Consider the following 16,863-nt stretch of genomic DNA (forward strand, 5'->3'; position numbering starts at 1 on the left):
CCCATCATCAGTTAACAAAAAACAAAACAAATGAACCAAATACTCTTGTAGACTATATGTATATACAGTAGGTAATTATCATGCTGAATATTAAAGAGATAGATTGATTTGTTTGACAATAAGTTTGACCAGCTATAGTAACTCTAAAATCTGGACTAAGTGTAGCTAATTATTATTCTGAATATATAATTGAATACCGTGATTTGTTTAACCAAAGGTTAGTAAAGCAATAGTAAGTCTATAATATGGACAAGTGTAGCTAATTGTTATGTAAAATATATAATCAGGTACATTGATTTGTTTGACAAAAGGGTGTGAAGCTATAGTCAAATGCAAGGTAACAAGTGCTTGCATTATAACTATTGCTTACGTGTATATTTAAATAAGCTTTAAGTTAACATGTTTAATCTGCAAATTAAGATCAGGATTGTTCCATTTTATGTAAAGGGATTCTTTGATTTTCAATTTGATTTCATTGTTATCAATATCCAGTATAGAGAAACATTTCTTGTCAGACAACCTTTTACATTTACTGTTTGCGTTGAGGTGTTTAAGTACGTGTGAATTTTTATCCTTTCCAAGATGTTCACCAATCCTCGTAATTAATCTACGGACTGTATGACCTATATAACTGGAATTACATCCAGCACATTTAAATTTATATACTACTGAGGATCGGGATTCATTGGGGATAGTATCTTTAGTACTAAAGAACTGACTGATTTTAATGGTACTAAATATCACATGTACTTTACAATCAATACAGTATTTTTTGACAAGATCCATGATTCTGCATTTCATGTTGTCTGAAAATATGCCAATATATGGAAGTTTAACAAAAAGTGTTTTTACATTGTCATCATTGACAGTTTTCTTTGTAATATCAGAGATTGTGTTATCTAAATAGTTTTTAATAGACTTGTCAACAATGTGAATTGGGTAACCATTTCGTAGTAAGATATTTTTCAGGTCACAAAGATCATTATGTAGGCATTATATAAGTGCTTTTCCAAGAGACCAAAAAAGGCGCTGTACAAAAATAGATTTAGTATTATACAATTTAAAGTACATTAAACATATATAATTTACACATTCGAAAAATTATAAAGAAATTAGAAAGTTGTGCAAAAGAGATTACAAATAAATATACAAAAATAACCATCACAAAAATTATAAAAAAATACTATTATGAATTAGAAAAAAGATGCATTTTACGGAGTTTTTTAAACACTGTACGTTAAAAGCCCCGCGAACACTATTTGTAAAATTGTTCCACAGTCTTGGCTGCAGAACAGAAAACCTCCAAATGATCGTTTTAAATAACTTCTCTTGTTTAATATAAGAAAAAAAAACCCTAAATACAACCGGGACTGATTTTGGGTGTGCATAATCTTACTATTCAAAATAGATGTCTTTGTTATATACACAATTTTAGCTATACATCACTTGAGGATTATTACTTTAAAACTATTGGTGATGGCGTCCTTGCAATTTTAGAGTGGTTTCAACCTCAACCAATGTAATAGCATGACTGCTTTTCTATAACTGGACTAAAGCCGAAACTCTTTTCAAAGTAAACTTATTTACTTTTTTTAAATTCTTTTAAATAACTTCTCTTGTTCAATATAAGAGAAACAAACTAAATACAACCTGAAATAGTTTTCAGTGTGCATAATATTATTATTCAAAATAGTTGTCTTTTATATTTTGTTTATATACTATTTGTTAAATAGTAGAACTATAATAGTTTAATAACTATACTTCACTTGAGAAATATTACTTTAAAACTATTGGTGGCGGCGTCCTTGCACGTTTGAATGGTTTGAACCTCAACCAAAGGATACAATGACTACTTTTCTATAACTGGACTGCAGTCGAAACTGTTTTAAAAGTAAAGTTATTTTCTTTATTTTTAGTTTTTACCTTCTTTCATGCCTTGTCAGCAGCATCATTGAGCAGTAGAAAGAATACTAAAGCAACATATCGGGCAATTAGATGCTACATCATTTTCATGAAGTAACATCTAATATTAATATTAATGCTCTTGTATTAACACAACATTTCAAGTACTGTAGTACACATCAAATATTCCTCAATGAATGACAACTCCAAAACTGTTAGGTCTTACCTCTTGTCGTCCTCTAACGAGTCCTATGACAGCACCTTTAGTTAGCAGCTGTGCAACATCTGCAACTGAGACTTGTTTCGCTTCACGCAACTTTACGAAGTGATTTAACATGTTTCCATCAAAGAGTGGGAGACCACAGAATTGAATTCGTTGTGGGCTTGATGGCCTGAAACAATGAGGGAAAACAGTAAATATATACCATTTTAAAATTACGTATTTTACGACTGACTTGAAGCTACAGGTTGCTGAGCACAAAATCTTAATAATTATTATTTAATAAAAACAAAAACTGAAAGAATATAGATATTAGAGACTGTCTGCAATATACTTACGGAACAATAATCCAGGCTCCACCCACTGATATCCCACAATCATTCGGTGCTGAGGCTACGTGGACAGGGTAACCAAACTTGCTGACTATTACTTGATTGGCAGGAACATTCTAATAACGAAACCTTATATTATTGAATAGTCTTGATTCCTAGGCTATACTACCTAGTCCAGGGGTATATTCTCTTGGCTGTACTAAACGGATTACATGTCCAAAATTAGAAGTAAACTCACCAATGCACAACCACCGCTTAAAACGATACCATCAAGTTTTGCACTGCCAACAATAGAGGTGTATCGATTAAGAAACAAATCAATCTTTTCACAAATTAACAGAGTAAATACATATTGACTCGTGGCAGATACATCCATCGCATTCTGTCCATCAAGTGCATTTTCTTCCAGCGACTAAAACGAAACAGTATTAGATGTAAGGTAATCATTTTCTTAGCTAAACTGGTTTATCCACTGTGAGTACACTGAAATATACAGATCCTCGTTTTTCTTTTTGTGTTTTAACTAGTATAGAGTGCTGGAAAGTTGTGCAACCTACAAAACGTGTTGTAATAAGTGTAATTCATTTAAGCAAGAGGTAAATGGCTTCAGCAATTGAACTTTCGAATTAGGTCTCTGAAGGTATTTGAGAATTTATGCTTTTTAAACATTTACCCAAACAAATCAACTAATGATCAATAATTTGAAAAACAAGGGAAACAAGAGAGATACAGAGGTTTTACAATATTGGGTGAGAGGGATTCACTTCTCTAGATCTTTCATTACTACTATAAATTATAGGACTTGGAATTCACGCATAACAAACCTTTTTTTCTTGCCAAATGTATTGATCCTGTTTACAAATACTCACCAGTCCTATTTTGTGCCCAAGCTGGAACGACATGCCTATTTCATTGGTATAGAGCTTATAGTATTCCTTGAATGCTGGGATCCATTCTTTACGGACGTTACCCAGAGCTGAGTATCCCATCATCTAAATGCGAAATAATAATAATCAGGTACCGTACTCAGCAAATACAAAATGTTAAACAACATTCTCTAACATTGTGAAAGTTTTTCATGCGAGAAAATAACTTGATTACAACTTCATTTAGTCATGAATTATACGAAATAAATACGAATTTATTGTTCTATTTAAATTAAATTGTTGAATACAAAACTGCAACGTTACTATTACGTTGATTGTTTGGTGGCTTGGCCATTGGCCGCTTAGTTGTTTAATTGCTAGTATACTGTAGATATTAAATATTATTGAATAATAATGATGAATCCTGTGTCACAAAAACCACATTTGTGAATAGAGACTTTTCACACAACCGCAACTAAGGTACAGTCAATGAACGAGTTTTCGACTCGTTCAATGAACGAGTTTTCGACTCGTTCATTGGCGATGATGACTCAGTGATTGATAAAAATGATAGGCTAGCCAGACTAAACTTTGGAAATTTAGTTTGCAAAATGTAGACCTGTATTTATCTTCAGTAAGCTTTATTTGTTGGCCCCAGTGAAGTCTGGATTGTCTACGATCAATGCATGAATAAAATCAATGAAGATTTTCAGTTTTTTTAATGGATAGGAATCACCTTTTTTCTCATATGAAATGTTTAGGAAACAACACACAAAACGTTATTGTATTAGCAAACAATTTAAAGACTGTATTTAGGTTATGTCAAACAATGACTTTAATACAATGTTTCAGCAATATCAGTATCGTTATTTGGTTTAACATAAATACGTATTTATGGTTCTACAATAACAAAATTGAGAATACCAATCTGTAATGTTATTATTATTATTATTATTATTACTTAAACATTTTTAGCTGGATATAGCATTTTTTTTCCTAGTAAGAAATTTACTTTAAGTTAGTAATTCATCAGAAGAGGTGAGAGATTTGCCAAAGGTATGGATGAGAAAGCTTACAGTAGAGGTTTGGTATTTTCTGACTGCGAAAGAAATAAGACAGGGGTGGAAACTTTTTTTCGGAGGATTTGAAAAGTTTTATTCTGATGTGTGTCGTTTTCGATACGTTCTTTGGATTGTATCACTCATAAATACAGTATTTCACCTTCCCTCAGTCGAGGGAAGGTGTAAAAATATCTCTACCATATTGTGCTTAATAAATGCAGCTGCGTCTGTCTCACTTACTTTTCCTGTCAATGAACCATGAGGACGAACAGCCCCTGTATACATTTGCATCACATTCGGGTTAAAATTCTTCTTGTTAAGTTCAGAAAATGCACGGGTAAGATAATGATACCGATCTCCAAGGTTTAAGAGAACCTGAAATTTTCGAAATGGTTGAATACATAAACATTATCCAACAACAAAAGTGTATGATTCACAATGTTAGAAATGAAGGTTTTTCCTTATTTTATGAAAATTATTTTGATACATCTTTAAAGATTGGATTAGATACTTAGCTAGGTGCGATATGCATTATCATGAGAGGCATATTTGCGTTGTTTGGGAATGTATAGAGAAATGAAGGAGAGACGGTTGAGAAAACCTTGGTACGCTACATTGAAAGAGTAGGAGAAAGTCGTACACATCATCGGAAGGAATTACAAGAGCCGTGAGGGTGAAAACTTCAGACTGGAAGAAGACTAACAAGCAGTAATTGAGGCACAGCATTTTCAGCTGCCTCCTAAGGAATGTAAAGGTTGGTAGTATGTAGGCCTACACAGTTTTGACCTCGTATTTTAAAACATACTTACTCGTTCTATATGTTTAATTCCATCATTTCTGTTGGCGTGATAAACGTTGAATGTTCCGTCATTGCCACCTCCATCATATGAAAAGACTAATGCATTATTAAATGGGGAATCGTAGTATCCGATGGCAGCATGACTGTCATGGTGGTTGGCCGTCACCCACCTAAATACAAAAACCAATGGTTTGTGATGGAATTACGATTACAACACATTATTATGTGCACGCGGGACTGGATTACTGAATTTACATGACCGTTTAATAACTTGTCACTTGGTTTGGACGGCAGAAAAATAGAACATGAGCAACTCCTTACGATTTGTTGCTTTCAATCGTAAGGAGTGCTCATGTCGCCTAGAATCCCGCGACTAAAAGTTGCTCACCAGTTGTTGGATAAGTTTCAAAGATCAGTTAATATCAGTTGAGTCGCAATGGAGACACCAGTTTGAGTGGTATTTTTATAATAATGTATAACAAATAGAACTAGAGCAGTCACTCCATGGATGCATACCTTTGTACTCTACCTGGATACCCTACCTAGATACTCTACCTGGATACCGAGCAAACGCAGGCCGCATGGGCTACTCCATATTTTATTTTCTTATCAAGAATAAATTCAAATGAAAAATCAAATTGTTCTCGTCCTTTGAAGTTTTCTTCCCAAAGTGTAATCATCTCCTTCTTTGATTATTATGTACCATTCCACTAAATTGTATGATGATCCATTCCTTTGTTTTGTTTTTTTCGTAATCTTGCTAACAGACAGACAGACAAACAGAAGGAATGCATAACCTCATTGGCGGAGGTAATAACTCATGTTTATGATTATATATTGAGATGACCTCAATCCTACTGTATGTACTCACCGATCAGCTTTGACCAGGGTCTTAAAAAGTTCAAGAGGAGTTGGCAACACCCTTTAAGATAAAGTGAGCCAAAGTTCATACTTAGTACAAGCAGTATATTAAAACATTATTTCAATGTTGTTCATCTCAAAAAATGTTTATTTTAAATATGTAATCGCGTTATTTTATATATAATTGATTTTATTATTTGAAAGCTCATCTTTTTTCAAAATAAATATAATAGTTTATTCTATACGGCAGCCAGAGTTCTAATCCATGTGTATAGTATTAAATTTAGTTTCCATTTCAAATTAAATAAGAGGGCACCTTTTTGTCAACATTGCTGTTAAGAGCTACCCTCGTATTTATTTTTGAATCATGTTGAATAAATATAATAATCACATGAAATAAACAGACATACCAAATTGTAACAGCAATATCATATTCGTAAATTTCGGTAAACGCCTGAACCTTTTCTATTGCTTCTCTCCATTGAGTTAGGAACTCATTCCGCTTCCTGTTTAAAACAATTCAAAGCAGAAGATAAATTAGGAAACAGCTACTAAACAATGTGATTATGTTGTTACATATACAGAAACCAAGGAAGGCTACCATATTTGTCACTATTAACACCGAAGTATATCTGGCAGACAGGCATAACAGAGACAAAGTCAAATTTTCATTATCAAAATGATCAAAATTATTTCTGAAACGTTGTCACCATCCTCCCTTGAACTATGAGATTTCAACTTTATTTTCCACAAATGATCAATCAACTATTTCTTATAGTGTTGGAAAAAATTATCTGAAGAATTATTATTATTTTATCACACGCAAGCAATTCAATCCAGTGCTGGTGGAAATTCATGATCGACCTCTTTAACCAGCTTAGTTGGGATGTTGTCGGGGCCATTTTGCAAGAAGCTTGAACATTCACCTAGATGTTTAGTTTCTTAGGAAAAGGACTGGTCCCCATATTGTAAGAAGGTACAGCCTTCGTCCATAAGCACTGATGCAAAGTGTTGGCTTTGTATGTGAGCCTTTGTTTTGCCTTTTCCAAATGGTATACCATCACGCTTCAGTGGAGCAACGCAAATGTTATTACATATTTTTTGTTTTTAATAAAATTCCGAAACGTCTGTGGAGTTAGGCTAAAGTTCTCACCAAAGATGTTGTCAAGAAAGGCGCCAGGCTCTTCCTTCACTCAGTTTGGTTTGTTCTTTTCAGTGTTTTGCTAAACATTGGGATATATTTTCACAAAAATATTTCGTAATGACTTGACATGGGTTTTGATGAGCTGGAATATTTTGAGTTTGTTTTTGGTTTCGTTTGGATAATATTCAGTGACCTTCAAATGAGAAATTCGAATAACATGTAAAAGTTTTAGAACTCTATTAAATCGTTCATTAAGTCAGTCTCTTAAACTTTAAACAACTAACAATTACTAACTTTAGAAGTAAGTACACTTACGCTGGACTGCAATAATATCTTATTTGAAACAACCCTTTAACAAAAAAGAGAAAAAGAAAATGACATTAGGCCTATTCAGTCATATTATTTATTTAAACGTTTATCACATAACATTGTAATATACAATTACTGTGAAATATGGAATAACTAATACCTGCCTTTTTAGTATAGTTTTTGCATTGTGTAATAGTTAATTTAAGAAGGCATGGCAGAACGTGAGCGAGCGAAACAATCAATAATACAAACGTGGCGTTGGGGGAGAGCAGCATGCCGTCGAGAAGGAAAACATAATTCGTCGTGGAGAGAAACGTGTATATGTAATTTTAAATATGTTCAGACTCTAAAATTTATTAAATAGCCTTTGAAATTGTAATATATTTTTCGGAGACGGAAAAGTGGTTTGAGACGGCCCGACTAATTTGAAGCTCGGTTTCCATAGAATCGCTCAACTTTGCCGATTTCGTTTCAGGCGAATCAGGGTGCATTGCTAGCTGCCCTGACGCAATCGGGAAGGCACCCCGATTCGTCTCACCGCAAGCGGCAAAGTTGAACCAAGCTGAACCTTCCCGACAGCTGTCGGCGACTGTCGTTCGATTGGGTGAGCGATTCTATGGAAACCAAGCTTAAAGGGACAAGCGGGGATGATGATCATGATGATGAGTTGTTAAATCAACAGAGACCGCGACATGCTCAAAGACTGCAGAACAAGTCAGGAAAGTTACTTGAGTTGTTTTAATAAATTATAAGTTTTTTTTTCTGACTTTCTATTTCTTTCATATGCATATTTTCCGACGTTAAATGCAGAAAAAGACAAAATATCTTCTTTTTAACCTTGTTGTTAATCGTATATGATACTTTTGCTTGAATTTGCATAATTGATATATGCAGAATCTATACGTACTATAATGGAAAGATACACTGCATTAATTATTAATGATTTATTAAAATTTATTTCTAGACGGGATATGCTTAAAAGCATTTTTGACAATTGAATAATTTCTATACATGATATTGCGTTTCTGTTTGGCATATTTATCGAAATAGAATTTATTGAAATGCCATCACATCAACGGAGTGTTTTCCTTGAATAAATTCATTTATAAATAGTAGTGTATTCGCCAATTATTTTTCCATAGAAAGATATTCTGCATTATTATTACATTTATAAATTTGAATATGGATGTGATTAAAAAATTTACTGACAATTGATCATTTCCCATAAAACGAGTGTTTCGTTGAATTATTTATCATTTTTTGTGACCTTTTATTCTTTTTCATATGCATATTTTCTGAAGGTAAATATGGAAAAAGAAAAAATGTCGTATAGGCATATTAATTTTTGTTTGAGAAAGGATATCATATATTACCCTATAGAAAAATATTGCATTGTTAATTACAGGAATAAATTTCATTCTAGATTCAATAAACTAAATATGTGGAAAATTTACAAATATCTATTATATAAGGTTTTCAAATTTCTTTTTTTAAACCTCATTGTTAATCGTATATTATACTTTTGTTTGATTGTTTATAATTGATATATTTCCTATGAAGTTATTGTAGAACAGAAAAGTTTAAGGAGGAATGGTGATTACTGAGACTTTCTAGTTTGTAATTTTGCTCATGCATTTTTTTCTAAAAAGAAAATCTTACTGTTATGTTCCAGCCTAAAAAAAAGAGCAAATGAAAGTTTTCTAAGTATTTATAATAAGTTATGCTTTGCTTCTGTATGACTTATTTTTGTGTTGAACTTTGGGGTTTTTTTATTTTTTCTTTGCCACCAAAATGTGCTGTTTGTATTGTTAAAAAAAAAAATAGATACATGAATATGCTTTGATGAGAGCATAAAATTCTTAATCTATAGGACTGGAATTTACATAGTCTTGCTTATTTGAACTGTTGTTTTTGTACTACATTAAATATACCTTGCAGTAAGCATCTTTACCCGGCTGAGGTAGGCCTAACTATTGTCTCAGCAAGGTAATTCAACAAAAGGACGCACATCTCGGGACATCAAAGGTTATAACTCTGGCATCGACATTCTAGGCGCACGTGCGTCCCTACACGCTGAACGTCACAAAAACCATAGCAACCAGACCATAAACCGTCAGCGTACGTGACGATTTACCCACGCGCGTGTTAGTTGCCATGTTAGTCGCGCGTCGTGCGGTGACTACAAAGGCCTAATGATATTTTGCACTAACATTAGACTGAAATATATTCTTCATTTCAACATTAATTTTACCAAAATTGTGGTGAATTGTCGTTCATGAGACTCACTTCGCAGAAAAAATTAATAAATGTTCCGTATATAAGATGTGTATAAGAGACAGAACTTAGCTTACCTGCATTGAAATTTTGAAAATTAAATTGAGAAACGAAGCTAAATTGCAGTTACCATCGTTAATATCCAATGAAACTTAACATAGTCTCAAATATTTAATTTGTGGGCTTAATTTGCCAAGGGTATGAGACTTAGATTTGCACAGATAGGCCTGAATATGTGATATAACCACAAAGTTTATGGATTTGCAAAGATTTAGCGAGCATCACTACTTTTTATTTATTTCATTTTATTAAACCATATTTAAAGAGAGTGACCCTTCCAGCTAAGGCAAGGAGGTCAGCTGATATTCAGGGGCTCTCTTTAAAAAATGAAATACAAGAAAATTCAATACATCAAATAGGTAAAGAATGTAAGTAAAAGGTAAACAATAGAAAGCAGACAGTGCAGAATACTGTCAGGTATAAAATAGTCAGCTATCTAACAGGTGATTATACACCTTTGCTTAGTAACACTAAATTGGATCATTTCAAAAGAACCATGGAAAAGACCCAATAATAAAACAAGTGTCACCAAATCTGTGAAATGGATAATTCCAAGTTTTATTTATTTTCTTTGTATTTGAGATGTCATTGCTAAGAAATACCTCCATGTAGCATGCTAGCTAATATCTGTCTCTTATACACATCTAGATGTGTATAAGAGACAGACCTATATGTATATAAATAAATTTATGCTGATAAGGTCTTGAAGCAAAAGAAAAAAATATTTTACTGACTAAATATATGATACGTTCTATCTTTACGCAAAACGATATAGAGTTTATTTCCATTATGTCATTTGCATTTTTTCCTTCATATTTCTTCATATATAGGCCTAAGCCTTTTAGGTGCTCCGTACATTGCTGTCTCAATTATTGCAAAGAAACTACAATGGCTGAGTGACCAATCTGTCAAAAAGCCTTGCCGTTATTTTAAAAAAAAAAAAAGCCACTGGAATGTTGGATTCGCCGAATATTTTCATCGGACGAAATGCAGCCGCCAAATGCACTGTGGGTTAGCATATATACGACACCCTTTTTGGAGGGAACGAAATATTTTTTCGACGGAAACAAAATATTATTTATGTCAAATAGACACGCCGCAATAAGGAAAACGGTTACACTGTATTGCATGATATTGTCATTTAATCATCAATGACGAAAATTGAAATTTGAAGTACCGGTACAAAGAATAGGTCAGCATTGATATGATAAAGTTTACTAAAATGCTGAACATACAGCAAATAATGCAATAGTTATTTCTACCAGTTGGAACTAAAAATTGTTATCGGAAAAGCCCCATAGGCTATACTTGGAGTTGCAAAAAAATGAAACTTAATAACGAATATAAACATCAAATAGTAACATTTCCACAGTGTTGTAAAGACTGGTTCCACACTTGTAGGTGGCGCCAGCGGGGGTGGGGAGTCTGGTATGGGGCCAAAACCACAACTCGTCAGAGAGAAAAGAAAGTTTGTATATATTTTCTACATGTTAATAGACTATAAATTCGATTAAATAAGCCTTTGAAACCATTAAACTGTTAAATTTTTCAGGGGCTTCGCCTCCTGGAACACACGCCTACCTTTTTTCGTGGGAGACATGGGCGTCCCCCCCCCCACGTCGGCGACATTGGACCCCCTCGTCGGGAAAATTCTGGTGCCACCCCTGTACAATTGGAGGGGTAGGAAGGAGTGGTGGTGGGAACTATTTATTTTTTTTGTAGTGTTTTTCAATTGCGGTCTAAAATGCAAAAGACCATTCTTTTCTCTTCGTTTGACAAACCAGTTTCACAAATAAATCTAATTTAATATGCAGCGCCAAAAATATCGGTCTCAAACCGCAACCAAAACGAATATAAAAACAGGCGTGTGATGCCTGCCTGCATAAATGGCTCTTCCTTATCATGCTTCATGAACAGCTGGTTTTCGAAGGAACGAAATAATTTAATATTGTTTCTAACCATGTCCCTTAAGTTTTATTGATTTTCATGAAGATAAACACTGCTAAAAATCTTACCTGAAAGGTGACAAGCGAGCTATAAAAAAAAATGTCTAAATCAAATAAAGACTCAATAATTAACTACCAGTTTCAGTTTCTTACCAGTTTCAGCTCCGTGGTCTAACAAACAATTCTACTCCTTATAAACGAGTAGACTACTACATTAATAAGTGGTTATGTAGACTAGACCAATTTTTATCATTAAACAGCTCCCTCAAACCCATAGTAAGCGGTTAGCCAATCAGGCAACTATAAATTACTAATTAATATCGTTTCAGATTACGTATAATATTTGCACTCACTTTGTCCAGAGGTATACAATTAAATAGTAATATACTGTATACAATATTAGACAATAACACAGACAAATCCATTAATCACAACAGGACACAAATATAGGCTTGCCAAATGGGAAAACATGATGAAATTCCAATCGACGAAATGTCAATTGATGTGTGCTTCTAAGAAACGTAAGAAGAATGATATGCCTAACTATGTAAATCAAGATGATTTAACTATAAATTAAAGTAAAATTTTAATAGAATTATTATTATTATTATTATTATTATTAGTATTATTATTATCATTTGTTTATATACAATATACATATAATACGTATATGTGGCGCTGTCTTCACTGCTGGACACCAGTCTTCTTCGTTGGTTGTCGTTTTTGCGTTGTATTTTGGTGTATTTTTCATTTTGTTGTATCCTGTTTGGTATAGTGTGTTTTTTGAATGTCTGTACTACTTAATCTTGATGGTTGTAATGTGGATTTTGTGCTGTATTTTGCTGTTTAATTGAGTTATTTACTAGGCCTAATAACGTACCGTACCCGTGTCATACTGAACAATGGACATCGGCCTCGATATACATAAGGACAAGATCCGCGAGTGCAACTGTGAACGTAGACATAGGCCTCGTGGAAAACGCGGCGGACGAAAACTACGCCGGAAAATTAAAGTTTTAGTTTCTGTTCGTCGTAATCAACAAATGACTTATCGTGGGCGTAATCATAGGAATTTAATAAGCATTAAACGTTTGAATAGCGTACAAAAGGAGGAAGTTTGCTGCCCGAAAATCTTATACACCAACCCGAGATCAATCAAAAACAAAATTGATGAGTTTTATTGTACGTTGAAAACATATGATGCCAAGATTGCGGTGATAACTGAGTCGTGGCTGAATGATGATAATGAAGAATTTATTAATGTTCCTGGTTACCAAATTATTTGTAAGAATCGTAGATTTCGTAGAGGTGGTGGAGTGGCCATTTTTGTGGACGAAAATTTGCATATGAATGGCATCGACGTGCATACCGCATGCCAGTTTGAATGCATATGGAATAAAATTTCCTACAATAGAGGGAAAAGGTTGGAATCTGTTTACATTGGTGACATTTACTATCCACCTTCAGCCAATTATGGTGACGAACTCATTGATCATATTTCAGCCACTGTTGATGGGATCCGTGAAAACGATCTTTACGCTAACATTTTAATTTTTGGCGATTTTAATCATCTAGATACGAACCCAGTTTGCAATGACTTGTTTATGACACAACTCATACATTTTAACACTAGACAAGATGCGATCCTTGATAAAGTTTTTGTGACTAATCCTGATCTATATAAGCAGACCCGTCGCCTTGCCCCGATAGGTAGCAGTGACCATTGTTGTGTTCTAATTGAACCAAAAAGAGTTTACAAGTGTTCGGCATCAAGTAAGATATCTATCAGGCCATATACTGATTCAGCTGTTAGGCAATTTGGTCAGTGGATTACAACACATAAATGGAATTTTGTTGATAAGGTTTGTACCGCCAATGATAAAGTTGCTAGCTTTTCATCTTTACTCAAAGGAAAATTTATGTCATGCTTTCCTATTAAGATTTTCAAGAAACGTTCTGCTGATAAACCGTGGATAACTCCTAAAGTTCGACAAATTCTTGATGAGAGGCAGGAAGCTTTTGATCGTAATCATATACAGCGCTGGCGACAACTCCGAAACGCTGCGCAAAGGGCAATATCCCATGCCAAGGCAAGTTTTTACGCCAATTCCATTGTTTACCTCAAACGTAATGATCCTAAAAAATGGTATAAAGGCATATCTAACATGTGTAATATTAAGAGAAAGGAAACTTTTAATATCCCGGGGCACACGCCTAATGAAACAGCTGAAATTATTAATAGACACTTTGCGAATGTTTGCTCGGAACTGCCCATGTTACAACCTTCGAAGTTACCAGCGTACTTACCAGCTCAAAAACCACCTACAATCTACCCAGGTCAAGTGAAATGACCTAACATTGGGGGAAGTAGTGAATGCTAAAAAGGGAGATCAAAAAATGCAATCAATTCTTGATGATGTTAGCTTGTGGTGCGCTGACAATAGTATGCTTCCTAAACCCAGTAAATGTCATATTGTGAGAGTGTCGTTTTTACAATCCCGTACTCCTGACCCCTTTTTTACCCTTAATGACCAGGTCATTGATGTGGTCGATTCTATGAAGTTATTAGGTGTAATTATTCAAAATGATTTAAAATGGGACAAACATGTGAATGAATGTATCTCTAAAGCTTCTAAGCGCCTTTTTACGCTTTCAGTTCTAAGGAAAGCTAAAGCCTCTGTAAATGATTTTTTATGCGTTTTCATTACTTACATTCGTCCTGTTTTGGAATACGCATGCCCATTGTGGCATAGTTCTTTAACCATTATCCAACGAAATAGAATTGAGCGGGTTCAAAAGAGGGCGGTTAGGAGTATTTTTGGTATGGATTACTGTAGTTATGATAATGCTTTAATATTGTCCGGGCTCTCTTCTCTTAATACTAGGAGAGAAAATTTATTTGAGAAATAATAATTTACTTAGTGTTCCTTTGTGTAGGACACAACGATGGAAAAGCTCCACCATTCCTAAAATTATTGATGGCATTAATAATTCTAAAGTTAAATTGAATTTGGATATTTTTCATCCATAATTCAACACTATAAGATAAGAATAATGATGAGTATAATAATGATAATAATAATGATAATGTTGGTGGATGATAGGCCTGGTTGTTTGTATCTTTTGTGTATTGCTTTTGGATGTTGCTTTTGTTTTCTTGTACTGTTTTTGTGTATCTTGCCTTTTTACTGTTTTCTTAATTGTTCACAGAGATTTCAGCTTATGCTGCCCTCTGTTTTTAATGTATTTTATTGGTGAATAATAAATAAACCTGAATATAAAAATACAACGGACAGCAGCGAAAAGGAAGGGATGAACAGGTGACAAGCAGTGTAGGCTATACCTGCAATAAATCACCTAAACTAATGTCTAAACCAAGCATGTTTTTAATTTAATTATTTTTTCTTTAAAGTTCATGTACAGTGTATGAATGTAAAAGAAGCCCATGAGCCTATCTTGAAAAGAAGCCCATGGGATTTTTTCGAGGTGGGCCATTTTTTTAGGCTATTTTTTGCAAATTGTGAAGAGGGGGCTTCAATTCGAGATGGGCATCTGCTCGAGATTAAAACCATTGGGCTTCTATTCGAGGTCTTACGGTATTGCGAAAAGCCGGCTAAACAATATTAGATACTGATAAGGAGAAATGAGGTAAAATCTTTGAAATTTTATATTTTGCGTCACTCAAACAGTTTGCGATTTTGCGTCTTTCATTAATAATTTTGATTGGGATAGATCTAGTGGTCCGAATCTACCAAATATGGTCTGGCGATGGGCCGATTCTCTGAAAAAATCATTTGCCACTTCTAGTAAACGTAAGCCACTTGCCCTGTCTTTGTGTACATATAATACTGTACCATCAAATGATTGAGGCGGTTTTGCGTCATAGTTGTTCGTAGATAAGTCTTCACACGCCAGAGAGAGCTGAACGATCTTTCACTTGTAGCATTGATAGCTGGCATGACCACTAGTGGTTAGTGTTCTCAAGTAAGTCAGAATATCGGAAAGTGAGCTGCATGATACAGCATTACTAGAAAAAATGTGCTACAAAGATAGCGCTGGTTTTCTATTAGACCCTACTTTTACAAATTAATTTATTAGACCGAATCTCTTAAGATTTTACAAAATAATTAAAAACACATAATATTATTACCTGCTTTGACGCCATCATACAGTATTGGTCACTGTCTAGACTATGATACCGTTAAATATTCTTGGAAAAATATGCAGTAGGCATCATGTATTATCATCCTGACGTTCAAAATCAGTGTATTGAAGGTAACCAAGTATGCGCGTGTCATTGTACAGTCTTATTTCGATAAGTGTACAAAACTGAAATCCCATTACAAAGGTTACGATATAAAAGAAATTTGATGTACACGTTATTACGTAGGTTTGATACTTAATTTCTTTTTATTTTATTTGTTTTTTTATTTTTTTTTTGTTTTGTTTTGTTTTTTTGGACAAAAAGTGGTCCGGCCATAGCCAGTGCCTCTGGTGCGGTTCCGACGGCCCTGCTACTGCATAATTTTCCAATCTTTCTTTGTTAGTACAGTGTTAGGAGGAATAGTTTCTCATCCAGGGACATTCCTGTTGCTTTGTTTATGGCGTGGTGACAGACTACAAGATGTATAGCAAAAAGCTTGAAGTATTTTAGTCGAGATTACGACTCGGTATTCCCATAATCAATTCGGATATCCAAATTGTGTACTACGATTATAGGCCTGTATTTATAAAATAGTAGTAAATAATTATAATAGTAAGTAGTAAAACAGGTAATAATGATGATAATAATAATAATGATAATAAAAATGATGATAATAATAATAATAATAATTATTATTATTATTATTATTATTATTATTATTAATATTATTATTATTATTATTATTATTATTATTAAAAATAACCAAATAGTCACATAATGTGCAAATGTAATAATCCATGTTTTTGTATGTTTTCTCGAAACTCAGGAAAAAGCTGAGTCCCGTAAGGAAAGAGGACGAACTCTTTTTAGTTTTGGTCATTTACAGCTAAATAAAAAAACCCAGAGTTTCAAATCGTGAGAATGAAAATGGTAAGGGCGTATATA

At 33.8% G+C, this 16,863-nt stretch overlaps 1 protein-coding gene across 1 annotated transcript; it reads right to left on the reverse strand.

Annotated features, from left to right (window-relative positions):
- Window positions 1-2,092: 2,092 nt before the first annotated feature.
- Window positions 2,093-12,525, reverse strand: LOC117117526. The gene is made up of 10 exons (XM_033261837.1): window positions 12,441-12,525; window positions 7,501-7,534; window positions 6,452-6,547; window positions 6,052-6,102; window positions 5,191-5,350; window positions 4,622-4,756; window positions 3,324-3,446; window positions 2,693-2,866; window positions 2,461-2,570; window positions 2,093-2,294 (listed from the first exon to the last, which is right to left on the reverse strand). The coding sequence occupies exons 1-10, from the start codon at window positions 12,523-12,525 to the stop codon at window positions 2,093-2,095; spliced, it is 1,170 nt and encodes a 389-aa protein (XP_033117728.1).
- Between the last annotated feature and the right edge of the window lie 4,338 nt (window positions 12,526-16,863).

Source organism: Anneissia japonica, unplaced genomic scaffold (genome assembly GCF_011630105.1).
Source record: "Anneissia japonica isolate Jap-2015-1 unplaced genomic scaffold, ASM1163010v1 scaffold288275_len480233_cov166, whole genome shotgun sequence".
NCBI lineage: Eukaryota > Metazoa > Echinodermata > Crinoidea > Comatulida > Comatulidae > Anneissia > Anneissia japonica.